Source organism: Camarhynchus parvulus, chromosome 6, assembly GCF_901933205.1.
Source record: "Camarhynchus parvulus chromosome 6, STF_HiC, whole genome shotgun sequence".
Classification (NCBI taxonomy): domain Eukaryota; kingdom Metazoa; phylum Chordata; class Aves; order Passeriformes; family Thraupidae; genus Camarhynchus; species Camarhynchus parvulus.
The window spans coordinates 16,064,677-16,090,632 of NC_044576.1; the positions used below are offsets into that span (position 1 = coordinate 16,064,677).

Below are 25,956 nucleotides of genomic sequence, written 5' to 3' on the forward strand. Positions count from 1 at the left end.
CGCGCACGGCACGTGTCGGCGTGGGCATCATGGCGGAGCGGCGCGCGGTGCCCAGCGACCTGTTTCCCCTCGTGCTCGCGTTCCTGCGCGAGAGCGGCTGCCAGGGCGCGGCCCGCGCCTTCGCCAGAGAGGCGGCGGCGGTGAGCGGGGAGCGGGGCGGGGCGGGACGGGACGGGACGGGCGGGGGATCAGCGACCGACTGACTATGGCTGACGCGGCCTCTCTCGCTTTAGAAGGAGCAGGACCCCAACGCGGCCTCGCTGCTGGACATCTTCACCTACTGGCTGCGGTAAGTGCCCTCGCGGTGCGGGCCCCTCCGCCCGGCCCGCGCCCCGCAGGCCCCGCTCAGCCCTTCTCCCGCAGGTCTCCAGCGGCCAAGAAGAGAAAGCTGGTCCCGAACGGCGCCCAGGCCAAGAGGAAGCCGTCGGCCAGCAGCAGTGAGAGCTCCAGCGAGGAGGATGAGAAACCCCCGGCCAAGAAGCCTGGTAGGTTTGTGCGCGGCCCTGGTGTGCATCGGGGCTGTGTTTGGCACTGGCTTCTCACGTGCGTTTAGAGCTCAGCTTCAGCAGCTCTTTGAAGGTCTTTCAGCAGCTATCAGGGATTAGGTTTGTATTGACTGATCTCGGTTTTGGTAGGTCTTTTGCCCATGAGGTGGAAGATAGGTTAATTTTAGTTAAGGGTGATCTCTGTATCTTGTTAAAATTTAGGCACAGCAGTTTGTGTCCCATGGAAGGTTTTAGCCATTCTATAGAAGAGCCAGCTATCTGTACTCACCTGCTGCTTCTGTGAGGTTGCTACCCTTTTTTCTTTAGAGCTTGTGTACTAGTGCTACCAGAAAATACATCCCTGTGCTGCACTTTGCTGTGTGGTGAGCTGTATTTTTCCATTTTATCTGCAACTGTTCTTGTATCTTTCATTAATCACTTTACACAAGGTTGTGTGTGTCTAGCAGTAGATTTGCAGGAGGGAAAGAATAAATGGGGAGAGGGAGAGACACACAAAGAAAATATATTTTCAACTTGACCCATCTTAAAGCTGAATTTGAACTGAGATCTGATTTTTATTTGATAAGGACATTTATCAATACAACATAAGACAAAACTTTTTTTTTTTTGCTCCACATTACTGATAAGCCATCGGTAACCAGGCAACGGATTTGGCCAAAGCACATTTGGGTGTCTGGAACCAACACGATGTTGCAGTGGTTCTCTTTGCAAGCACCTGTCTGTACTTGTTCAGCAGGCTTCTTTAAGCTGAGATGTGTGCAGACCCAGCTAATATTATCTCAGTTTGAGGGGTGCACTTTCTTTGTGGGCTGTCAATTTTGGTGATAGAAATCTGCACTTAAATTTGTGTCTGACAAAGATAAAGTCTAGAATGGTTTTATCTTTTTGCTTACCCATTTTGGAGCAGTCTGCCACACACTGCTCGAGAAACAAAGTCAGTGTTATGAACTTCAGTATGGTTTAATGACCTTAATATATCTTTTAGCCCTAATACCCACTAGTGCAGGATATAGGTACATGAAAATTGTCAGTTAACTTGTCATCAATATATGCTGTCCCTTATTTACAGCTAAAGCATCAGCTGTGCCCAAAGCAAAAGCAGCTCCTGCGGCCAAGATGGCAGAGAGCAGCAGTGAGGACTCCAGTGATGATTCAGACTCGGAGGAGGAGAAGAAGCCAGCAAAGGTTGGCTTTTCTTTCTAGTGATGAATAATAGCAAATTTAACCAACAGAATTGCATGGGATATTGCGCTCACTAGTCCTGAACTATGAAGTGCCCATGCTGCTGCAGATACAATGCAAAAGGACATTTCTGTAGTGCAATTTGAACTGGTCCCAGGAAAAAGTAATTTTTTGTCCTGCACCTGCTTTGTTTCATATCTAGGTCTGGTCCTTGTTTTTATCCTAAGACTGCCAGGGCTTACTTCCTTTGCAAAGAAAGATTCAGGTCTATAAGTTTGATCTTTATGTATATATGTGTGTGTGTTTATATAAAAAGAGAATCTTCTCTTTGCTTTTTCTTGCTGCAGTCATGGTCCTGAAGTGGAGGCAAGGAAGAATGATGTCAGGGAAGGAAGAGTGATAATATTGTACACTAGAGGAGACCAGCTAGAGTTGCCCAGTCAGTATTTTCAGTATTCAAGCTAGTGTGATCTGTAGAGGGAAGAGAACAGTGCCAGCCTCAGAGCTGCCCCATTTTGAGGAGGCAAAACTGAAGACTGATGTGCAAAGGCGGCTTCCATTGCATTTCTGGGAGGTTTTCTAGAGCAAAACTGTTATCCCAGGATTTTCCGACCCTGACCACTAAGCAGAGTGGTGTTTTCAAATCGAAATGGTAACTTCTGTGAAAGACAGCTGTTTCTACACTCTGTGTATGTGTCCAACTTAGTAGCCTGGTTTTCTTTTCATGACTTTGAGGATTAATCAGTTTTTCCTACTGTTGTTTAGAAAGGTGCAAAACCTGTTGTGAAGCCAGCTGGAGCCAAAATCCAGCCTCAGAAGAAAGCAGAGAGTTCCAGTTCTGACTCAAGCAGCTCGGATGAAGAAGCACCAAAGAAGCAACCACCAAAACCAGCAACACCTAAATCAGGTACCTGTTACTGTGTATCATGAGTGAAGTGCAAAATCAAAAAAGCAGGGAAGGGGTGCTCGGGGCTGTACCTACATGCAAAGATGTAGTTATTAACACAGCAGTCTGAAAATCTGCTTTCACTGCCATTCCACTGCCATTCCACTTCAGTCTGGTCTGTTCTGACATAGAGGTGTAGAACTGAATGCAAATAAAGCATCTGGTCCTGAGCACCACATTGTTTGAATAACTGTTTATGTTTTGCATTTGCCATTGTCTTCCCCTCAAAAAGCAGGGAAGATCTTTACTAAGCCTTTAGTTTTGGAACTTCCCATGAGCTAGAAGACACAGTTTCCAGAAAACTTTCTCTAAGGTTGTAGTAGGAGAAACCAACAGTTTTGCAGTACTACTGCAAAAGCAATACTACTTAATCTGCTCCGTAGGCTTCTGTGGTTCTTTTTTCTCTGAGATACTCACTGCTCAATGTAATTACCGTCATCTACATAGCATGTTTTGCAATGTGCCTTTTTACTTCTCTCAAAAGGAAGTAAAGCTGCCCAGGCAGCCACCAAGGTTGTCAATGGAAAAGCAGAAAGCAGTAGCAGCAGCAGTGAAGATTCTGATGAGGAAAAGGCTGCACCAAAAAAGGTAAATTAGACTATGCAAAACTTCATGAACAGTGTAGAAGTCTAGTAACACTGGGTATTATCTTGCAGGCACAGACTACACAGATGCTGTGCTCAATAGAACTCTTACACCTGCTTCTCCTTCATGTGCTGGGATTATGTGTTCTAGCATCTCTCCATGTACTGCTTTCTTCCTTAATACGTCCTTACTACTTTCTCTGCTCCTTCCTTTAGAGGAGAACATCTTGTTGTGTCATAACCGTATTGTATCTCCATTATATAAAGTTGCTTTGGCCTGACTCCTTTGTGTTTAGACGTTACTTTGAGTTTTCCACTAGCAAGTGTTTAAAAATGTTTCCTGCAACACAAAAATAATCATAGTTGTTTTTAATCATGTGGCAGTTGGTAAATTTCAGTCAGTCCTCTGCCCTTTTGTCCAGAGGAGCTCATCATTAGGGGTTCGTGGAGCAGAAAATAATAGCAGAGGAGCTAGAAAGATAATGATACTCATATGTTTCTTAAAATTTGCATTTGAGAATCTCTGTTAATCTTCTTCCCTTTGTCTTGAGAACTTGTTCTTAAGTGAGGCATGGAATTAAACAAGATCCAGTTGTCCCCACAAGATTTCTGAAATTTCCTTTTTTAATGTATATTTGTTTTGATAAGGCTGTTCCCAAGAAATCACCTCTGCCAAAACCTGCAGCCACTCAAGCATGTCCGGGGAAAACCAAACGTGCCAAGGAAAGTTCCAGCAGTGAGGACTCATCTGACAGCTCAGATGATGAAAAGCCACCTGCAAAACAAAAGCCAAAATCTGGTGCGTAAAAATTACTAAATAGGGTTTTTTGGTGAAATATCCAGGGCCATTCAGTTGCAGTCCAGCTGATGGGCTAAATGGGCCTCTGATCAGTGTGGTATAATGCCTTTAGGCTTCCAGAAGAGAGCTGGTCTGAGTAGAGGGTCAATCATCTAAGGTCAGTCTGACTCTCTAACCGGAGGATTTGAGAAGGCAATAAATGAAAACAATGAAAAATTGACATATCTGATTTTTTTCTGTAAAAGTTTGCTGACAAGCTCCCGTTCTTCTAAAAGTGCAGAGAAAACTTCTGCAGACATGGTTGGGTGAGCTGAACCCCAAGAGGAGAGTTAAGCTCAGTAGAAACAAGGAGGTAGCAGTGGGGTGGGTATAATCTTTCAATTTAGAAGCTAGTGTTGGATTGTAGCTACAGAAGGGGAATAAATGGAAGTGAATAGCAGAAGTGCTTTATTCTTACTACAGCAAACACCTTGTGCTGCTCACATTATCATGCAGGCATCTGAATACTGTGTTTCTCTTCATAGGTCCATACAGTGCTGTACCACCTCCTCAAGGAACACAGGCAAAGAAGGGCCTTGCTAAAGCTCCTGCAAAAAAGGCTGAGAGCAGTGACTCTTCAGACAGTAGTGATGAGGCAGAGCAGGTGCCCTCAAAGGCAGAAGCAGGTATGTTGTGAGAAGGAGAGGGTGCAGGGGAGGTACTACATTGTGCCAACAAGGTTTTTGCAAGGTCTTGGCTTCCTTGAAAAAGCCATTTGTCTTTGCTCTGTGTTGCTATTTGCTCTTCTGGAAGCTTCTGGCTAATTTGAAGGCATTCTGACCAACACTGTGTACAACTTGTGGATCTGAACTGTGGTCAGGTTGCATTTGCACATGCTGATTTGAAAAGTCATTGGGATCTAGTTTAGTGGGAATAAGCCAAGTTCTTGTATGGCTTCCAGTAGGCTGGCTGAGTGGCTGGTGTACTGAGAATGGAGCTTTCTCACTCCTGCTGAGGTTTGGATCTTGGGACAAAGGTTTGTTGTGGATATGGCCTATTAATTTTAAACTTGGTTTTGCAGGCAAAGCAGTAGTAGCTAAAACAACCCCTGCCCCCCAGAAGAAAGCTGTGACTACCAAGAAGGCTGAATCCAGTTCTGACAGTGACTCAGGTAATTCAAGAAATCAAGTTCTTATTCTTTTGTGTTAATGTTTTTACTGGCCAAGTTGCTCCATAGTGGTGTATCTAAGAGCCTTAGTGTATGAGCTTAAAAGCTTCAGAGTCTCCATGAATAGCAAGATATGAAATTGAAAACCAGCAGCCTGCTATTTAAGGGGGAGTGTGACCATGAGACAAGACCATTGGCAAGTGTAGAAAAGTCCATATTGCTGGATGGAAAGGGCAGGGAATTGTGAATCAGGTTTCTTACAGACATTTAATGGTTAAACTGTTCTTGAACATCTGTCTTGAGATTTTTGGTTGTTATTCCATTGTGTTTGGAGAAGTATCTGAAATGAAAATGTAATCACTATATGAAGTTCAAACTAGACTTAGAAGATGCCTCCCTTCTTCTGATGTGACCCTAGAAATGGCAGCAGTACTTTGTCTCTTGTGTCAGCCAGGTTTGAGGTTTGGTATTTCCCATGTAAGTTCCCTATGTGCTACAATTTCCCTCTGAGTTCAGGATGCTCCTGTGGCATATCTCAGCATGTCTGGTGGCATGGCAGAGACTGGGTAGCAGCTGCCAGTCTGTCTGCAGACAGCTGGCCCTAGCAATAGGTTGTGTGACACTCCAGTGAGTGTCAGCTGTTCTGTGGTTCCTGGTTTTGTTACCTAGTTGTCAAGTTTTTGATTGCTGTTGCTAAAGTGTTCAGCAATACTGGAATAGATCAGGTTTAATATTCCAGATCCATGTAGCACAAACAAAGGTGTATTTGTACTCAAGAGTCTCCATTTTCAAACTGCTTCTATCTCATCTGGTAGAAGAATTAGCTAAAATGAGATACTGTGCTGTTGTTGCCTCACTTTGTATGCTTTGTCAACTTTACCTCTTAATTTTTTTATATGGTTTTTCTGACTGTTACCACATAGATTATTTTTTCAATGTTTTTTCTCCCCAAGTTTAACGATACTGGTACTTTCTCTAAAGTTCTTTATTCAGTACCTCTTCTCCTATATTATTCTCCAAATATTTACTTCCTTGTGCATGCATTAGTGAACAACTTAAACTGTTTCCACTTTCTCCCAACAAAGAAGATGCGTGAAAAATGAATGCTGTTCCTTGACTGTTCAAGTGTTCATCAGATGCTCGCCAGTTACCTAGTGGCTCAGCCTTGAGCCACAGGCCATTTTGCTTTTCACTTACCCATAAATTACATACATGTTACCACTAAAGTAACTTACACATGAAGCCTATTAACTTGAAGAACTCTTTTTTTGTTTTTTTAGATTCTAGCTCTGAAGATGATAAAAAAAAGATAGGGAATAAGCTCCCTGCTAAGCAACCTGTGATAAAGAATACTTCCAAACCAGCAAAAATAGTTGTCAAGCCTGGACAAGCAAAAAAAGACTCCAGTTCTTCCTCAGACAGCTCAGGTATTGGGGTGGGAGAGAAGAAGAATTTCCACCTGCATGTTGTTCTTGTTCAGACCTTTCTGTTTCTGGGCAGGGTCTGAGGGTGCAGTTGGACAGGAATACCTATTGCAATGTTGTTTCAAGCAGATGATGAGGTGTACTGTGTATCAACTCTGAATCTGAATGCTAGCCTTGTGTTAAAGGAATGAGACTTAGCCTTGATTGCTCTTTTTCTTTCCATTCTAGATTCTGATAGTTCTGACAAGAAGGCAGCTCCTGTGAAGCCCACAACTAAAGCAGCAACCCCTGCAGCAAAGAAGTCTCCAGCTGCCACAAAGAAAGCACAAAGTAGCTCTGATTCAGATAGCAGCTCCAGCAGTTCTGAGGATGAGAAGAAGAAGAAAGGCCCTCCAGCTAAACCAGCTGGCAAAGTGGCTAAGCCACTGTCCAAACCTTCTACTCCAGCTCCCAAAGCAGCCACGTCTGACTCTGATAGCTCAAGCAGTGAAGAAGAAAAGCCAGCAGGGAAGCCAGCCACCAAATCTACAGGGGCAGCAAAAGCAGCTGTGGGGAAGAAGGCAGCTGCTTCTAGTAGTAGCAGCAGCTCATCAGACAGTTCCAGTGAAAAGGATGAGAAGCCCAAAAAGGCAGTGAAGGGGCTGCAGAATGGTTCTAAAGCCCCTGCCTCCACAGAGAAAGCAAAAGCATCTGCAGTAGCTGCAAACAACGTGAAGTCTAAGCCAGCTGGTGGCAGCAGTAGTAGCAGTGAAAGCAGCTCTGAAGAAGAGACTGGAAAAGTCAACGGAGGTATTACCAGCACTGTGGGAAGTGGGTCTGTCAGGCAGTGTTACTGAGCTAAGCATGAATGGAAGACTTTATGAAACAATACTCATTCTAATCTCTGTGTGTTTGTGCCATTTGGTGCAGTAGTAAGAAGGAAGGGCTGGTTTTGAATTTGGTGGGATCTTTTTTGTCTGCATTGCATGGCTGCTGACAGTGAAATTTGTGGTAATGTGAAGTACATGTCTGTGTAGTTGTTGCCAGTTGCCATCTGTGCATGCACAAGATTTAGTGACAGCAAAGCAGACTGCTGGAGGACCTTGTCTGTGTGCAGTGGGACTCCACAGTTGATGGCCTGGTGCACACTCTCAATCTTTAACCCTCCAGAAGGAAAACAACTAGTGATGCACTAGTGATGTGTGCAAATGCATATGGTATGAATCCAAAATCTGGCAAATTTTGGCTAACAGGACTCTCTCAAGTATGCAAAATCATTCATACAGGGCTACCCTATTGCATAAAATTTTACCGATTAGGATAGAATGGAGAGGTCCTTGCTGACTCAGAATTTGTTAGTGTCTGGTACAGCAGTCTGTTTTCTGGGTGAAGTAATGCAGACACCAGTTCTCACACCTGTGTCAACATTGGGTTTGCTTTCTGGGGAGCAGAAGCCATTACTTTTCCCAACGCTGCCTTTAAAATTCTGCTGCTGTACATCTGATAGGCACAGTCGGGAAGAAACAGAAGAGGGAAGATGTTCAGGAGCCAGAAACACCACACAGTAAAAAAGCAAAGATCAAAGCCAAAACACCACACACAGTTCCCAAAGTGAAACGGGTGAGTGAGGGTGGACTGTGGCAACTGGCTGAAGAGGCATCTCTGCCTTCTGAACAAGTAGGGGTTTTTCTGGGTGGTTGGGCCCACAGGATTATTTGTATTTTTGCTGTCTCCTTATGTACTCTAGCCTTGCCTGGAGAACCCTAGGGAGTGCACATAACATATTATTCTGGCAAAAGCTGATTTGATATACTTGCACAGGAGCACTCCTGAGCTGTCTGATCTGAAGCGGGAAAAGAATGATGAATCTGAGAAACACTTAAAGATTGAGGTGATGTGAATAGAGTTCTGTATGTGCAGGGCATGGAAGGAGGTTGTTACTAAAGGAACATTGTGTGTTTGTGTGTGATTACTGTTTCTCATTTTCTTTTTCAACAGCCATCCTCTCCATTCCGTCGCGTAAGGGAAGAAGAGATTGAGGTGGATGCCCGTGTGGCTGATAACTCATTTGAAGCAAAGGTAGGGCGAGGTGGTACCAGAGTGGTAACAATTGGTCTCTGAAAGTACATGACTGCAGAGCAGCCTCGGTGTGCTTCTGGGGAGTGGTTTTGGTGAGACCTTCTTCCACCAGGAGGCGCATGGGAGAGCGGTATCAGCTCCTGTGCCAGTGTGCTGGGCTTGCTGGGTACGGGGAAGTGCAGAGCATTGCCCTCGCTCTCTTGGGTACTGACTTGAATTTCTTTTCCCCCCCTCCATCCCTCACAGAAAGGAGCAGCTGGCGACTGGGGTGAAAAAGCTAACAACATCCTGAAATACACTAAAGGCAAATCTTTCCGTCATGAGAAAACAAAGAAAAAGCGAGGCAGCTACCGTGGGGGCACTATATCGACCCAAGTCAATTCCGTCAAGTTTGAAAGTGACTGAGAATGTTGGAGTTCATAAACCATCTGCTCCCCAGAACACCTGGGATGGGCATATGGACATTATGGGTGTCAAGCCTGCCTGGAATGCTACCTCCCCATGGCCCTTGTGGGGCAAGCAGCTCCAGTGTAGGGATGTGGGAGAATGGTTAGATGTTTCCCTGTTTTATTTCTAATTTCTAGTCTCCTAATTTGAAACCATCCTTAAGCTGGTGTTATTGGTACCACTAGGGTGGCTGCCAAGACTTATATTTTCTACAGTCTTATTTTGAAAGGCTGACAGTGATTTTTACTTTTGGTTTCCTGCCCATCTAGTAGAAGAAAGAGGAATATTGTCCTGTATTTTAACCTCCCATTTATTTTCCAGCCAGTTTAACTCTCATACCTTTGAAAAGGCAAGTATTGTCACTTGCCTCTGACTAGTTACTGTAAAAATAACAACTGATTTGAGCGCTCTGGCTGTAATCCCCAACCCACTTGACATTTCAAGTTTACCCTTGTAGTGTGACAGAGTTCCTTTTCGCTTTTGTTTTGTGGTTTCACCTTGCAGTAAATACCTACTTTCCTCCTCCTTGCACTTCTGTGGAGGCCACTAACCAGAGTACTTGGAGAAGCAGTCTCTAAACATGGTTTGGTAGTTGAGTAACAGTATCGATTGCAGTTGCAAGGTGGGGGCTATTGTCAGAAAGATCAAGGTCTACAGTACTGCTGTGGCACTCCTAATAACGCTTCCATCAGTGTAGCTGGGGAGTGAAGCTGTACAGAAACTTGACTGCATAGGGGTTGTGAAGTTTCACTTGATGGGAAGGGAAAAGGACACTGAGGAGATGAAGACCTCTTAGCAAAAGACAGAGGTGGATAAGCAGTGTTACTGTTTCAGAGGCGCTGGTTGCAGTGGCATTACTCCTTGTCATGTCTGAACATAAAATGTGCCAGCTTGCATTTACTACCAGCAGTGTGAGCTGGAGCTTGTTAGGAGTCAAGGTGAATGTATCATTAATGCCTTAAATTTCTGAGTTCGATCACTTGGCCTTTGATCTGTTTTCCATCTGTTAAAGCCTTCATGAGAAGTAAAATGCCAGTTTCCCCCTAGCACTAGGGCAAACCCTGGTGCTGTGAGGTTTGAAGTACAAGCTACAAGTGTATGTTCAGTATGGGCAGCCACAAAGAAGTTGAGAAACTTGCAGCCTAAACTGAGATTTCATGAGCAATTGACGGTGTAATGGTCTACTCAGGGGTGGGCTTGCATTCACTCAGTTGTGTGACTGCTTCCTTACTTTGGTGCAGCTTGCATCTTGTAGAAAATATTCCTCCTCTGTTAGGTGGGTTAACTAGTTTGAGGAGCAGCGGGTTGAGCCCACAGCCAGTATGAGGTGAATAGTGGTAGTGCATGTTGGGGAAATGGAGTAGTGGGCTGTGAAATATGCTTACCCCACACGATGAAGCTGCCAGCCACTGAGAAGTAGTGCAGGGCCTGATTTCCATGTTTCCATTCCCTCCCCAAAGAGTGCCAATGAGAAGAGCCTTGTTACAGGAAGCTGTGTTTGTGTGCAAAGCAGTGTCACCTAATTGAGGGTTGGGATGAGACTTGATGAGCCACCCCCGTGTACATGAGTGGCAGCTTTTTCCAGTGAGCATTTTTCAGGACTTCCTCCCCCCCAGCTTGCACAATCACTGGGGCCTGGATTCAGGGCTGCAGTGCTGAGGGGTCCAGGAGACCATGGTTATTACAAGAAAGTAAAGGTTAGAGGCCAAAGGAAGGTGGGAAAGAGTATTTTCTGCATAGGGATTTGAACATCATCTTTCTTGTCATTTGCCCCCTTTTTTCTGTTTATCTGGAACTTACATTTGAAATTGTTTAAAATACTTTTATGCTTTGAGGTTTTTAAAAAAGTATAAAATGTGAGAATTTAATGTGTCAGAAAATAAAGATTGCTGCCTTTGTAGTCTGAGTGGATCTGGTAGTTAAAGATATGGGATAGTGGGTGGGAAAAGGGAGGGTACCAGTGCTTGGGGGTAACAGCACTGTCTCTATGTCTGTCTACAACTACTTTTTGTCATCTTACTTCAATGATTGTGGACATGTAACAGACCTTCAGAAGTAAAAGGTGGCCTGTGCAGCTGGCTGGTGAGTGACTGAGAAATTTGGGTAAGATGCTAGAAGCTTGTATCAAAAACTGAGGCTGCACAGGTCCGTTCCCATCAGAATATCTCATCAGGTCTTCTCAAATATTGGTGCCAAATCAGCTGTATGGTCGTTGGCCATATAAGCACCAGCATATAGAAAAAAGAAAGAATAGGCATAACTGAAAAACCCTGTATAGATCTAGTTAAAATAACTGAGTTGTGTCTCCTTAGATTTCTTCCTCTGTGTGTGCAAGGAAAAGAAACTTGTTGATAGGTAGGGCCTTGTGGAGATCTTGAGTGCTGTAATGCTCAATTTTACCCCTTGCACTGTAGTTCTCTGGAAAGAGTGGGATAATGCACCACGTGCATTGGGTCTGTGTTGCTGTTACCAATACTCTTTGCCACAGCCTTCCACCTTGAACGTGATGCTGTAGAAGAAGGTGTCATGCTGTCTGAAGTTATAGCACAGGATGCAAAGAATGTCATTAGCCTTGCTGGAGAGCAGTACCTGACTGAGCAAGTACAACAAGCGTTGGGGTGGGAAATGCTTTGTGAGACTCTCAAAGTGACATGCTTGACACTCCTGGGAAAAAAACTGGTCCTTTCACAAGATTTTGCAGCTGCTAGACATACTTAGCTTACAACTCTGCTCTACTGCTGTCCTGGTGTAGAGGCCTGGTATCCCTGTGCAACAGTGGTGCAGCTACAGCTGTTATTAGTGCTGGAACTGGACCAACAGCCATCCCTGTCTGGTGTGTGCTGGAACAGTGTCCCTAACATCCCGATTCCCTTGTGCACCGCCCTTTCCCTTTTGCTGTCCTGACTATCGTGTTCCGATTGCCCTCCTCTCAAGGGGGTTCTGGCCCTGGGCGTGTCCGGGCAGCGGTCACTGGAGCGATGCTCTGAGGGCGATCACAGGCGCTGGCCGGGCCGGAGGCACAAACTGCAGCGCTGTCCCGCTGCCCGTCGCGCTGCCGGGGCAGCGGGTGCGGCTCTCTGTGCCCACCGCGTCCCTCTCTCGCCCCGCCTTCGTGCCACAGCCCCGGGCTCGGCTCGGCTCGGCCCGGGGCGCGGCCCGTGGGCCGGGGCTGCGCCGCCCGGCCCCACCTGCGCCCGCCGGCTTGAAAGGGGAAGGCGGGCGGGTGGCGGCTGCATCCCTCCCTTCCTCCCTCTCTTCCCTCCCACTTCCCGCACCGCCGCGCCTCTCGCTCGGGCCGCGCTCCGCCGGGACTCGCTGCAGGTGGGTGCCGGCACCGCGGCGGAAGGGCGGGGGCGGCCGGCCCGGAGGAGCTGCGGCCGGCGCGTCCCCCGGCGGGGCTGCTCGGCTCCGCAGCGGCGACGCTGCCGGGCTGCCGTGTCCTGCCCACTACCGTGTCTTGCCCGGCTGCCGTGCAAGGAGGGTCCTTCGCCCTGCGGCGTGCCTGCGGGGTCGGTGCGATGCGCCGTCGGGGGCTCGGGGTGGCCGCGGGCGGAGGCTTCCAGCGGTGCTCCGTGTGAGCGCTGTAGGGCTGGGCTGGGTTGATGGCACCTGAGCTCTGCCCGCCCGGGGAGACGGGGACAGGGACTCGGTCTGAATTCTCGGCTGTCAGCCTGGTCTCGGCTCTGCCCGGACGCGCGTGTGCAGCCCGGCTTGCTCCAGCGAGGCGCGAGTTCAGCATCTGCTTCAATGCGCAAGACTAGAGCCTTGGCACACGGACACGCTGCAGAGCGCTTTTGTGTAACTTGCTTCATCTTCCTTCAGAAGATTACATCTCAGGAGTATCTTCCATCTCCTGTTCTGCCTCCTCTTCCTATGCAACCCTCTTCAACCTCTGTTTACGGCAGCTCAGCCAGGTCTCATTCCTCTGGTGGGCTCAGAGCCAAGAAGCTCTTTGGTTTGGTTGTGGGTTTCTTTTACGTGAGGGCGTCAATTGTTTCATTGAAGATAAGACTCACCCCTAGCTTCTCTACTCCTGTAACTCTGTCAAATGTGATCAGACTTGTCTGTCAGGACTTTATCAGTCCCCATAGCTTTCTACACAAGATTTCACAACCTTCTGGGGTGTTTGATAACTTTTCTTTAAATGTGCTGCTTCTCTGCAGAAAGAAGCTGAAATGACAGGGCAGTAAATGGGAAGATTCTTTTTCTCCCCATTCCTCTTGACTGCTTCCCTAAGGTTTGGTGCACCTGTATCTTCCCAGTTTTCTCTTATTTAACTTGTGTCATACAAATATAACTTCATCTTAAGACCAAATAACGCTCTGCCCTGTCATGTGCTCTCACTTTGAGGTCTATGGCTCACACGACTATTTGGAAATGGCCCCAAGCTGTTCTTTCTTTTTCATCCATGGATTACAAATAATGTTCTGACTTGCTTCCACATGGCAGACCTCAGACCACTCACAAGGGCCACAGTCTCACATCAGCTGCTCTGTCTTGCAACTGTGTTGTAAGTGAGAGAAAAGGGCTGTCCGGAAGAACTTGTTATTGCAGAGCACCCTGGTGCCACAAACCATCTCTGTTCCTTTCAGAAGACAAACAGGAAGCCTGTGGATATTGAATGGGGGAAATATCACTTACTTCCTAGACAGATTTAATGTATGATGAGGGGCCAGGTAGGGAAGCAGATGTGTGGTGTCTGACACCATCCCCCAGCTCAAGGTGTGTGTAGTTTCAAATACTGCGACAAGCTGAGATCCAGAGCTTTATTTCTTTTCTCAGTTGTTATGGACCAGTATTTCCTTTAGTCTCATGGTTCTCTGGCAGTAATCTATTGTCTGGCAACCTCCTGCTAGCCCACATATTCCCACCTTGCTTGTAGAACTTCCTCCATATAACTCTAATGAGACAGGAAGGATGTTGAAGATGGTCCAAAGTACCAAAAGTTAGGAACTGTTTGGGGACTACATCAATCTTTGTCCAAAAGAGATCAGCCAGAGCACTTCTGGTGTTTTGTGGCAGCAGTAGCACCAATGTGATGAAAGGTGTGAATCATTCTGATGCTGACCTGATCACTGCTGTGATTGTTCCTTTTGGTCTTTCCAAGGGGATCTTCGAAAGGGGATCTTGGCTTCCTTCATTCTCTGTGCTTGTAGTGGGCTGCTATGAATATGTAAAAGGAAAAATGCTAGAAAGGTATGTTGTTTTGAGCAAACCATCTGTACCCTATTCAGTCTGTGTGCAAACAACATTTTAAAAGACCCTCAGGGATATAGACTGCCAGGGGATGCTTATATCTGAAGGGTTTGTTTCCTTTATCTTTGTTTTCTATACTAAAATACTAATAATGGTATTGGTATACTCTGACATTGGTATGCTATAGTGTTAATATAAATGTTTTAGTGTTACTGTAATTTACCCAGGTGACTCTGGTTAAGTCAGAGTCTGTGATAAACCAAAACCAGAGCACAGAAGCCTGGTTAAACTTCCCTATTTCCACCTGTGCTTTGTTTGCTTTGTACAGTATTGTTTCCTCTAGGTTTTTACTAGGGATTCCCCTGGGCAGCCCCTGCTTATAGTGTAACATCCTCCTGCAGTGACAAAGTTGCTCTTGGAGCTGCATACCTGCCAGCTTTCACAGTCTTGGCTTCCATAAATTAGCTGCAGCTAGGCTGGCTGCCATCAGTGTGATGGTGGCAGAAGATCCTGGGTTTTTTTGGATCATACCCAACAGAACAGGCAAATCTCAGTATCTTATTCCAGGAACAGTTTAGAGCATCCAGATGAAGATATCTTTTGCTTTTCATTTAATTCTGCTGCTTTGTTAACCTTGAGAAGTTTGCAGTGAAAACATTTCTTACTGTGGGCAAAAGCTGCATAGAGACCAGGATGCAGGAGGGGAAATAATTCAGTCCCATGTATACAGGTTTCCAGGTCCTGGGCAGGAACTAGGTAATATAAAAAAGTGAGGGAGAGATACAAATGGCAGTCCTTGCATTTGAGCCTGTTCATAGTCCTTTGTGGGGTTCTTTGCCTTGACTGCTTGCTGTGACAGGTTTTAGTACTTCAGTCTAATAAAAGGCATCTGAATTAAATTTGAGCTGTGGCTGTTTGGTTATTTCACTTAAGTTGATTGGTGTAATTTTCCATCAATACCAAAGCCATACCCCGTCAAACATGTTAAACAGGGCAAAATCATGGGACAAATTTCAGCCCAGTAAGAGGTTTCTCAGGGGCATTTCAGAGGACTGTGCCCTCTCTACTCCTTTTCTGCTGCCTCACTTTTCAGCGCCAATGCATTGCTGTGGCTTTGAAAGCAATCTCCCAGCAGCTGGAGGTGGACAGTTGTGCGGGGTAGGGGGGATGCTGCTGCTTGCTGTGACAGTCTCACTTTCCCAGGTCCTGCTTCCACTGAGGTGCCTGCTCTGCCCTGAATGCTGCAGTGGTGAAATTTAAAACGTTTGTGGTGTGGGCTTTTCCAACAGCTCCCTTGAACCCTGACTCTGGCTGCCAGCGTTAACTGTGATGTTAGGTCCATTGCTCTGTGTAGATCAGCCAGCTGGCATGGCTCTGCCAAGCACTTGTCATGAAAACAGGGAAGGGTCTATTCTCTCTTTACAAGCCTTCCTCTTGCAGTGGTAGGATTATTTTTGCAGTATTTACGTGATGTAGCCACTAGGACTTCCAGACCACAAACAAGGAGATGGTTTTGTCTACTCTGCTCTCAGGCCTAGTGTGGGATCTGTCATTTACTGGATTTTGCACCTCTGACAAAGCACAAACCATGAATTCACCTTCCCAGAGAATCACATTCCCATGCCCAGGTGTTTGAAGATTTCTGAAGACCACCTGCCTGCAGTAGCTGAGCTCCCATAGCCAGAGAGCTGGGCTGAACTGGCTGCAGCAGCTTCCCAGGCTGCAGAGCTCATGGAGCAGCTGTTTTGTTCAGTGTTAGTAAGAGGTAAACCAGCGAGGTGAGCAGGTGGATTTTGAGCCTTCCCTAAACTGGGCCATTTAGCCCTTGTCTAGGTCTGGGACTTCCTTCCCCTTTGCCATCAACCTGAGACTTCAACAATGACTAGCTGCTGAACAAGCCCTTGTGCCCTTTTTGCTGGTAGTTAGCCTTTGTTTTATCCCAATGGCACTAAAATTGGGTGTGTCTGGTGTATCCTCTAGGGCTGAAGCTATGACCAGGGTACCTTTCTGGGCATGGACAGAGCAGAGATTATCTCTGGTGGTATTGAGCTGAAGTAGGAAAAAAGGTCTCTTCCTGCAGCCTGGCATCCTCTCACATCTTAGCAAGATTTACAGCCTCCCTTATTGCTTGGGCAGGGAGAAGAGGTTCCTGAGCCAGCACCTTTAGGGATTGCTCCTGGTTTTGGAAGAGATGAAACCACCAAGAGCAGTTTGCAAGTCTCACTGAGTCAGCATGTGCCCCTGACCTGAGGGCTGAGATTTGACACCTTACTTGTCATTTGGATTTTGGTAGTCCCCAGAGGGTCTTGGCTGAGATGAGGGTCTCAGCAATGTCTGGCATGTAGGTCCATGGCAGAACACAATACTTGGCTGAACATGGGTGACAATTTTTTTCTTTAAATAACTATACCTTTTACCTGGACTATTTCTTCATCTTTTTTCTTGTTGCCCAATGAGAAAACACCCTACCCCACATATAAAACCTCTTCTATTCTTCTTGGCATACTTATGTGCATGTATGAGCCACTAGGTGCCCCAGGGAAAGCCTGTGTCTGCTTCTCTCCTTAGCTTCCTGCCATCCCAGCGGAGATCACATGGCTGCCATCCTTCTCCTGCTTCCTGGAAGCAGCATGTGCTCCTGGATCTGCTGTGAAAGTCATAGCCAAATGCTTTACCTTCCCTGGTGTTGGGCAGGATAAGTTCCCTTGGGGCCTCTCAAGTAATCTGAGTACCAGACCAGCTTTGTGGGCTGTAGCTCTGTTGTGACCAATACTTTGTCACAGGCCAGCCTGTTTCCTGCTGTTAGGGAGGCAGGATGCTGGGCAGATCCTTACTTTCCTTGCAGAGCTTAGGCTTTCTTCTCTCCAGCCCATCACCTTTGTCTACATTCTCCTGCAACTCTTGTTCTGTGGGTCCAACTACCCTCTCGGTATCTGTTAGCTTTTCTCGTGCTTCTTATCACTCATGCAGGCACAGCCACATGGTTGACGCTGGGTGGGAAGGATGGGAGGCCAAGCACTAGCAGGAATTGCCTTTGAAACAGGGGAGGGTCCCAACCAGCAGCTGCTCAGTTTCTTTTCCATGTCCTGTCCCCACATCGGACAAGAAAGCACTGGAGGAAAAATAGAGCAGTTTTATTCTCCCATGTCTTCACCCTCATGTGCTTAGTTTAGCCAAAGAGAGGCCTGCCGAGGGCAGTCTGAACACTGTATTTAGCAGAATCTTGTCCATTACTTTCTTTCCCACTCCTTAATTGATCAAGCACTATCAGAGGGGCTGTCAGAAAATCTTGTACCAAATTCCACTCTACCATATCCCTGCAGCCCCACTGGGGCTTAGTGTGTGGAGGCCATCCAAAATCCACTTCTAATTATTCCCATTGTAACTTCTTCCTCTTCCCACTGTTGCTTCCTAGCATGTCTGAACTGGGTTCTCAGAAAACTACTCTGCTTCTGACTATTCCCAAATAATTATCACATAGTTCTTCTCCCAAAATAATGCTAGGTGTGGGTGAGGCACATTTGCTTCCAGTGATGTAGCAACATCCCTTACACAACAGAAATCTTGGGTGTTTCACCAAACTGCAGAGGGGATGACGGCTTTAGGAGTGTGACTAAGGGGCGTCAGTGTGCCACAGGTGTTGCATGTCATCTCTGGGATTGCTTTCTGGGTTTGCCTTCTTCTAGTGGATGAGTATCCTGGCACCCACTTTCCTTTCCCAGCCCTTTCCCCAGAGCCTCCCATGACTGATCCATACTGGAGCAGCTCTCTGTCCAGACTGTTGCTGTGCTCTCTGGGATTGTGGGTCCTGCTGTGACCTGGACTTGCTCCTGCCTTGTTTGTGCTGAGCAAAGTGCCTTGCCAGCCATGTGAGGGTCAAAGCTAGAGCACACCTCATGGCATTTCCACCAAGCTCTGCAGGCCTCCCTGCAAGCTTGCAAAGACATCAAGGCCTCAGAGAGAACCAGCTGTTCTGGCTGGACAGAAATAAAAATAAAATCCAGCTGAGCTGGTTCTATAGCGGTAAACAGGGACTGAGCAGCAAGTGTCCCTGCTGGTGCTGTGACCCAGCATAGCTCTTCCAGACACTCACCCTCAGTAACTCTATGTGAGTCAGTCTGCTAGTTTTTGAGCCTTAGGATCACAGAGAACAGATTTTCTGGAAAACTCCCCTGATTGTTGCTGGAGTATTTTTGTGGGTTTGTTTCTCGTTTGGCTTTTTTTCTTTAGGGCAAGGCAGAGTGGATGGGGATGGATGTTCCCCAGTGAAGAACTCCAGACTGCTCTCCTTTCCCAGCTCACAAGTCCTGGCTTGCAGCTACAATCCCAACTGTTATTACTGAGGGCATGACAGAGACACTGCATTAATCATGTTTGTCCCCTTGCAGTGATGAAGATGATGAAGGTGCTACCGTGCCCTGCTGCTCTTCTTTTCCTAGTGACTGCATTCACTATGGAGCCATCTCACTGTGCCAAGGTGCTGATCATGCCCACCATAGTCTTTGACAGCCACTTGCGAGTCTTCATGCGGGTGGCAGAGGCACTGACTGACCGGGGCCATGACCCTGTGCTGCTACTCCATGAAGGTCGGGATGTGGAGACCTCCCTGCCCCTCTTCCGCGTGCAGAGGTACTGGGGAACCTTCAGCACAGAGAGCGCAGATGCTTGGGTGCAGGAGAAGATAAAGCGTATCTTTCAAGGGAAGATGACCTCCCTGGAGGTGTTTTCATTTTTGGAGAAGTACCTGGAAAACTGTGACCTAGTACTGGGAAATTCTACCCTTCTGCAGAAACTCCAGCTGGAGCACTTTGACCTGCTTTTGGTGGACCCCAATGAGATGTGTGGATTTATCCTGGCCCACATCCTACACATCAAATATGCTGTTATTTCCACTGGTTTCTGGTTCCCAGCAGAGATTGGTGCCACTTCCCCCATTGCCTATGTCCCTGAATTCAACTCCCTGATGACAGACAGGATGGGCTTTTTTGGTAGGACTTGGAATCTCCTAGTCTACATAATCACTCGTGTGGCTACAAAACTGGTCATCCTGCCCAAGTTTGAACGTCTCATGGAGAAGCATAGTGTGGAGCCCAAGACATCCATGTTGGACCTTGTTCATGGAACCAGTCTATTCTTCCTGTGTAATGATGTGGTGTTGGACTTTCCCCGTCCAACGCTCCCCCATGTCATTTTCACAGGGGGGATCCTCGCTGAGCCTGCAAAGCCCCTTTCAGTGGTAAGTGCAAGAAAGCTTTGATCTATGATTGCACATCACCTGGGGAGGCTACTTAGTACAGATCTTCTCTGGAAGAACCTTGTAAAAGTTCTGAAGCCCCTAGTGTCTGGAAGGCTGCGGTGTTTTGGTGCTTGTGGGTGCATTGGCGAGACAGGGAACACTGAAGGTTGTCAGGCTGCAGGGAGGATGTAGAATTAAGTGGGCCACGCTGAAGTGGGATTTGGCCTCACTGTCCATGTAAAATGGTGTGTGGAGTTTGTGAGATGGAAGTGCTGCCCCTGGGACTTGAGAATGAATAGTTTGTTTGCTCCTGTGCTAAAGTGGGAATGGGAAGAACAATTAATCTTCCTTGTTTCATCAATGATGTGTTAATCCAGAATTTCCTCCTTCATCTTATTTCTCACAAAGCACTTCTGCCCTTGAGCTTGTAGTCTTAAGAAATCACAGGGGAGAGCTATTATTGTTTCTTCATTAAATTGAGTGCAGAAACCCAAAATGTAGAAACCCCTTTTTCTCAAGGTTCACTCCTGAAAACTCCTCTCGAGGCTTTCTCCAGCCTATGCCTTACTAATCCCAGGAATAAATTCAGAGGAAAAAGCTCCTAAAGCCTCTGGCTGAAGACAGTATTGCAAGAGTAGGACTTGTCTGACCACTCTTACAAACATTGAGGAGAAATAAACCTGGATAATAAAACTTGGGCAGTCAAGATGTCCTGGTGTCCTGACTAAGGGTCTGAAATAGAGATAAGATTTCAACTTTCAAATTATTAGAGACTGTCAGGATCTCTGATGGTGACTTCACTGATGCTGTGGATACCAATATTTTTCAGTTAAAAAAGAAGTGAGATCAGGTGCCTTAAAAAGAAGCTCTCCAGATGTGTCTGCACATGAGCCTTGCCCATGTGGCACGGCCTGCAGGTAATGAAACGCACGTAGGGTGCTCCGAAAGCTGTGTCAGAGGGTGGCTGCCTCACAGCTCTTGCAAAACTCTGGCTTGGTCCAACCTGACCACGTACACACCTGCCTTATAAAGAAGGGAGTTGTTTGTTAGGGCATTACTCATGTGCTTCACAGCTTCCAGAACAGATCCCAGGGCACCTAAGGAAAGAATGATGGAGATAAGTCTGGAGCCCTGCAGTAGGTGGTGGCTGTCATGCTAGCAGGTAGGCATGTCTGTGTCCACATCATGGGATGCCAGCAGAAGAGAGAGCCTCTGTAGGTCTAGGTGTGCCTTAAAGAATGTCCCATTTGAAATGTCATTAAATGCTTACTTCCTCCTATTTGAAACACTATGATTTTGAATGCTTCTATTTAGGACTTGGTTAAATATAGATTTGTATTTGAGAGAAAGTGAGAACATTTGGTGGTCAACCATGCTTCTCTAGCAACTTCAATGTTGTTTCTGAAAGATAAATGTTATGGCCCAATTATAATGGATAACATACTCATCTGGTTTAGGAGTCATTATACTTTTATTTAGAAAAGGAAAACCAGCACTTTCTCTTCTGTAGCAGTTTCAGTGGTTATACTCTTCAAAGGATGTGAAACTCAAAAGAATGGAGAAGATAAAATATCTCTATTGTAAACTTCTAGATTCTTGGATTGTTTTAGCGCACTCTAAGCATTTCTGAAAAGATAGGTATGAGTCTCTGAAGCATACAACAAAGAAGTATCCCCAGAGAATAACGCTAAGATGAGCTCTGTAACTCTTTTGTACTCTGATTCCCTAACTTTTAGACTACAATTAATATTCTGAATTAATCACTTTAGTTTTCTCTTCTAATAACATTTTTTAAAATTCATTTTGTCCTACATATTTATTTTAGGAAGTATATATATTCAAAGATAGATTTTTATTAAACTTCCCTAAAATGCTCCTGACTGAGATACATGGGAAACTTGAAGCAGGACATAATGAGAAATAGGCCAGCATGGCATAGGAAGGAATAGTCCATGTTTGTTTCACAGTAGCTGTGGTTGCTGATTTCTTCTCCCTACTACCTTCTGGCTTTGGTTTAAAAAAGTACAGACTCTGTTCTAGATACAGACCTGTTTATGTATCATTACAGGTAGCCTCTAAATGAAGGACAAATGACCACGAGTTTTACTGGATCTGTAGCTACCTTTCTGTCCAGTGATCAAAAACTAAATCTGCTGTCTGCAAGCAGCCTATCAAGGATGGTTAGAAGTCTCCTGTCAATATGGCAAGACTTTCTGCCACCTCCAGAAGCCTTTGACATTGGAGAGTTATAGGAACTTTCCAGGAAGAAGTTGTTCCTGACTCTGTGATGTTTTGTCTCTTGTATCAGCTTACATCTAGAGATCCTGACAGGCCTCCTGTCTCAGTGGTAATGGGAAAATATCCTCCTTTTTTTTGCTCCAATTTCCCTCTCTCCTAGCTATTCCTTTGTGGTGCCTCTGTTTCCAGAACCTTTCTTGTCAAAGACTAATTGTGTTACCTCCAGTGCAGGAGATAATGCCATGAAATCCAGGTTTTGGTCACCTCCCTGCAAACTCCCAAGACCAGGCAGTGCTCAAGTAATTTCTGCCTGTCTGGGTGCAAAAATCACAGTGGTTTTAGAGTTCATTGCTTGGTGAAAACCATGTAGCTTTGTGTTCTGGATGGATTTGGCTTCATCTTCTCTGTGGACAGTTTCTACTGCCTCTGTCAGAGGCAAGAGTGGGAAGGGCCTTTCTGCAAGAATACTTCAAGGCAGCTGTGTGTGTTTTGCCCACAGGGTCTGCGTCTCTGGGTGGAAGCAGCAGAGGCAGGTGTCGTTGTTGTCTCCTTTGGCATCGGGATCCGAGCTCTTCCAAGCGATTTGGTGGAGAAGATGGCTGGTGCATTTGCTCGCCTCCCGCAAAGGGTGGTGTGGAGGTGAAAAGGGAATGGGATTCATTTTCACTTGAGTTGGATGAAGAACAATGTTGAGGGGTGATTAATTTCAAATCACAGAGTCTGATTTCTGTTTCTTGATCTGATTGAATTTACTCTTGTTCTCTGTGTTTCTCTTCTCCTTTTTTCCCTTCCTCTGTCTCCTCCCACAGATATTTTGGTCAGAAGCCAAGAAACCTGGGTGAGAATACGCTGATGATGGGGTGGCTGCCCCAGAATGACCTGCTAGGTAAGGCTGGGTTCTGTGTATGTGTGTGCCACTAGCAACACCCCTGGAGTTTAGCCCAAACCACAGCAAAGGCACATAAGGATAGCAGCACCTGTGTGGATCTAAGTCTGTTGCTTCTTGTGTGTCTGATCTGTACAAAACATGTTCCTCACCTAACACCTGCTTGAAGCTGCTTGGCTCCTATCTCCCTTCTCCTCCAGGCTCTACTCAGCAATTCTGGGCTGCAAAAAGCCAGATGTATTCCCAAAGGAATCCTCTCTGCTTAACATCCTCTCTGCTTAGCATGCCTGTTTTTCCCTAAACGTATGTGTGTTAAGGAACCCCTGGTAGCCCTGTTGCAACATGGAAGGCATTGACTTGCTACTCTTCCTTTACCTGCAGGCCATCCCAATGTGAAAGCTTTTGTCAGCCACTGTGGGATGAATGGTATATTTGAGGCAATTTATCACGGTGTGCCAGTGGTGGGATTTCCTTTCTATGGGGACCAGTTTGACATCATGACCAGAGTGCAGGCAAAGGGCATGGGTATCCTCATGGACTGGAGCAGACTAAAAGAAGAGGAGCTTTACCAGGCTGTCATCACTGTCATCTCTGACCCCAGGTGAGGCATCTGGAAGCATCAAGCTCTTCCTTGGTGCAGACAGTGTGTAGGGACCAGTGTGCCTTTGTGTTGACGCCTACACCGCCTGTGGTGGCTTCTGTACAAGCACAGTTGCAAGCATTGCTCAGCTGAACAGATGTATCAGTGCCTCAAAATCCTTAGATGCAGCACAGGAGGAGATACTCCAGCATTTGCTTCTAAGGAGTGTGATCTAGTCCTGTCTGACTGTAATGTTCTTAGAAAGTTTTCTGAGCTACTGGGGAACAGACCTCTTAATGCCAGCCTGTCATCAGGGAGAGTGAGATCACAGCCTCCCATTGGGACCTCCCTGAACTTGTCCAAAAAACTTTCTGTAGAAACAGAGAGGGAACTGCAGGTAATGCTCCATCTGCTCCTTCTGTCAGTCATACACTCTGCTTTTTCCTAGAACTGAAGCAGGAACAGAAAAGTGACACAGGGCTCCTGTTTTCTAATGGGACATGTGCAACTGTTGATTTTTGAAATGCTCTCTGAGAGCTTGATTTTGAAAATATTTTGTATTTCTTACCTATTAAGATTTGGTACCTAGAAGGGTTTGGCCACTCATCAAGTGTATAATTTTGCTTGATGCTGGGTGAGGTCTTAAGGTGCAAACTCCCCTCAGAAAGTACCATACACATGAACTCACTGAACAGGTACTTGCAAGCCAAACCGTCAGTGTTATTAACAAAACACAAAGAAAAATCCACTCTGGTTTGTGCCTTCATAGCTGGCGAGTGCCATCAGAGTGGCTTTCAGAAGAAGAATGGAAGAAATTTGCCCCTCTCCCAAGGTATTATTTGGGACTTGAAAGCATCACTGGGTATCTCAGGCCACTTCTCAGTATGAAGTTACTGTTGAAAGGTAAATGTCTGGTCATCTTCCCTTGCAGCTACAGAAAAGCAGCCCAGCACATCTCAGCCCTGCACCTGGACAGACCAATGCACGCTCTCAACAGGACAGTGTATTGGCTGGAGTACATCCTTCGGCACGACGGGGCACCCTTCCTTCGCCCGGCTGTCTACGACCTTTCCTTGTACGAGTACTTCTGCCTGGACATATTGGCTCTTCTCTTGCTGTGTCTGGCTGCTATTGGATTTGTTCTCTACAAATCTGTGCTGTGGTGCAGAAGGAAAGGGGCCAGCCCTGTGTATCAGAATGGCAATTGCATGAAAGGCCACTTCACAGATGAGAAAAAACTGCAGTAGTGGCCGGTGTGTTCCAGAGCATATCCCATCACTGTGAAATGAACTGCTGCTGTGCCAAGAAATGTATGGCATGCAGGCACGGAGAGAGGTGAAAGATCTGCAGGTCTGGATGAGAAGAGAGTGGGGAGGGAGGAGTATTGCAAAGGCCTGTGTCTACACCTCTGTGTACAGCACTTGTGGGCGGGGGGGTGAATTCAGGCGTGGGTGGGAGCACTTGGCCAGGATGCTGGGAATGGGGCATGGGTAGGTAGACTTCCAGGGAGGAGTGCAGGTTGTTCCCTTTGTATTGCACATTGGTTTAGATGCTGGCATTGCTCTTCTGGCTTTTTGGATCACGGAGGCTCTGGAGGTAGGAACAGCATTTCCTATGCAGCAGACACCATTTCTCCTCTGCCTTGTTACTGAGAGCCCCAGTAGTCAGGATACCTTTATGTGCAGATGAGAACTGAAGCAGAGCTGTGGACAAGGTAGGGCACTGAAAATATCATCTACAAGAGAGAAAAATTGGTCTGTTTTAAGTTCTGTGGCTAAATATTGTTCTTCCTACTTCAGTCAACACTCTGCAATCCCGTTTGTGTTTGAGCTAAATTATTATTTTTTAAAATAAACTTATACTCTTTCTCCTGTGTGGCAGTTCTCTGGTCTTGGTTTAATGTGAATCTGTGATTCTTATAACAGGAAGTTGTTCAAGCAAGATGGAAGTGCTTTTTCCTTCTCATTACTGCTGGTATGGTCTCCACATACTTCCATCAGCAATTTTTTAGCCTTTCTGCAGGCTTTCATGCAGTGCCTTCTCTCCTCTGTCTTCATGTGGCACACACCCATTCCTATAGCACCTCCAAACCTGTGATGAAAGAAATCTGGAACAGATGCAAGTGCCAGGACCAGCAGCCAATAGCTCAGAGAGCTGGTCATGGCAATGGGCCCTACACCACATTTAGAGAAGCAGCAGGCTCTCCTCATTTCAATGTGAACAGACAATATTGTTGCCCTACTTGGGCCATGGTATGGAGTGATACCTAATGTGTTTTTACTCATCCTGGACTCTAAGGCAAACCTAACTGGGGTGCAGTTGCACAACCTGCCCACAGCATTGTCCGATGGGCCCACTGCCAGTGGCCCACATTGAGGATCAAGGGCTCTGCTCTCTGCTCCCACTGGGGCCACTGCAGTGCTCCCAGGAGCTGGAGAGTAACCTCACTGCCACAGCTGCCCTTACTGGTGGTTCTAGCCTCTGCTCTTGCTTGCTGTTCCATGTGGGGCTTTTCCCAGACAAGAGATGTCTTTTTACTGCAACCTGTGAAACAATCATTTGGCTGGGCTACTGGGCTGCCCTAGGTTGGAATAGTGCCTGTCTCTGACTTGGGAGGTCTTCTGAGGCCAGGCAGTGCTGTCTTCCCTCCCCAGCCTTCAGTTTGCAGAGGGGCTAAGATGAAGGTGACTTGGGATGACATCAACCTTGCTCTGTAGCAGCCCTTTT

The 25,956-nt window shown here is 46.4% G+C and overlaps 2 protein-coding genes across 3 annotated transcripts; both read left to right on the forward strand.

The window, feature by feature from the left end:
* NOLC1 (nucleolar and coiled-body phosphoprotein 1) lies at positions 1-10,999 on the forward strand. 2 transcript variants are annotated; one of them, XM_030951531.1, is made up of 14 exons: positions 1-140; positions 234-289; positions 364-485; positions 1,576-1,691; positions 2,454-2,595; positions 3,119-3,222; positions 3,867-4,017; positions 4,542-4,682; positions 5,078-5,167; positions 6,445-6,591; positions 6,817-7,377; positions 8,075-8,187; positions 8,566-8,646; positions 8,893-10,999. In XM_030951531.1, the coding sequence occupies exons 1-14, from the start codon at positions 30-32 to the stop codon at positions 9,049-9,051; spliced, it is 2,094 nt and encodes a 697-aa protein (XP_030807391.1). In that variant the 5' UTR covers positions 1-29; the 3' UTR covers positions 9,052-10,999. The 2 variants fall into 2 exon arrangements, with proteins under 2 accessions (XP_030807391.1, XP_030807392.1); XM_030951532.1 differs by lacking the exon at positions 8,075-8,187.
* Positions 11,000-12,324: 1,325 nt separating this feature from the next.
* On the forward strand, positions 12,325-24,644 carry LOC115905161 (2-hydroxyacylsphingosine 1-beta-galactosyltransferase-like). The gene is made up of 6 exons (XM_030951276.1): positions 12,325-12,414; positions 18,678-19,525; positions 22,263-22,402; positions 22,573-22,649; positions 23,031-23,250; positions 24,161-24,644. Exons 2-6 carry the CDS (start codon positions 18,680-18,682, stop codon positions 24,474-24,476), a joined length of 1,599 nt encoding a protein of 532 aa, XP_030807136.1. The 5' UTR covers positions 12,325-12,414; positions 18,678-18,679; the 3' UTR covers positions 24,477-24,644.
* Positions 24,645-25,956: the final 1,312 nt, after the last annotated feature.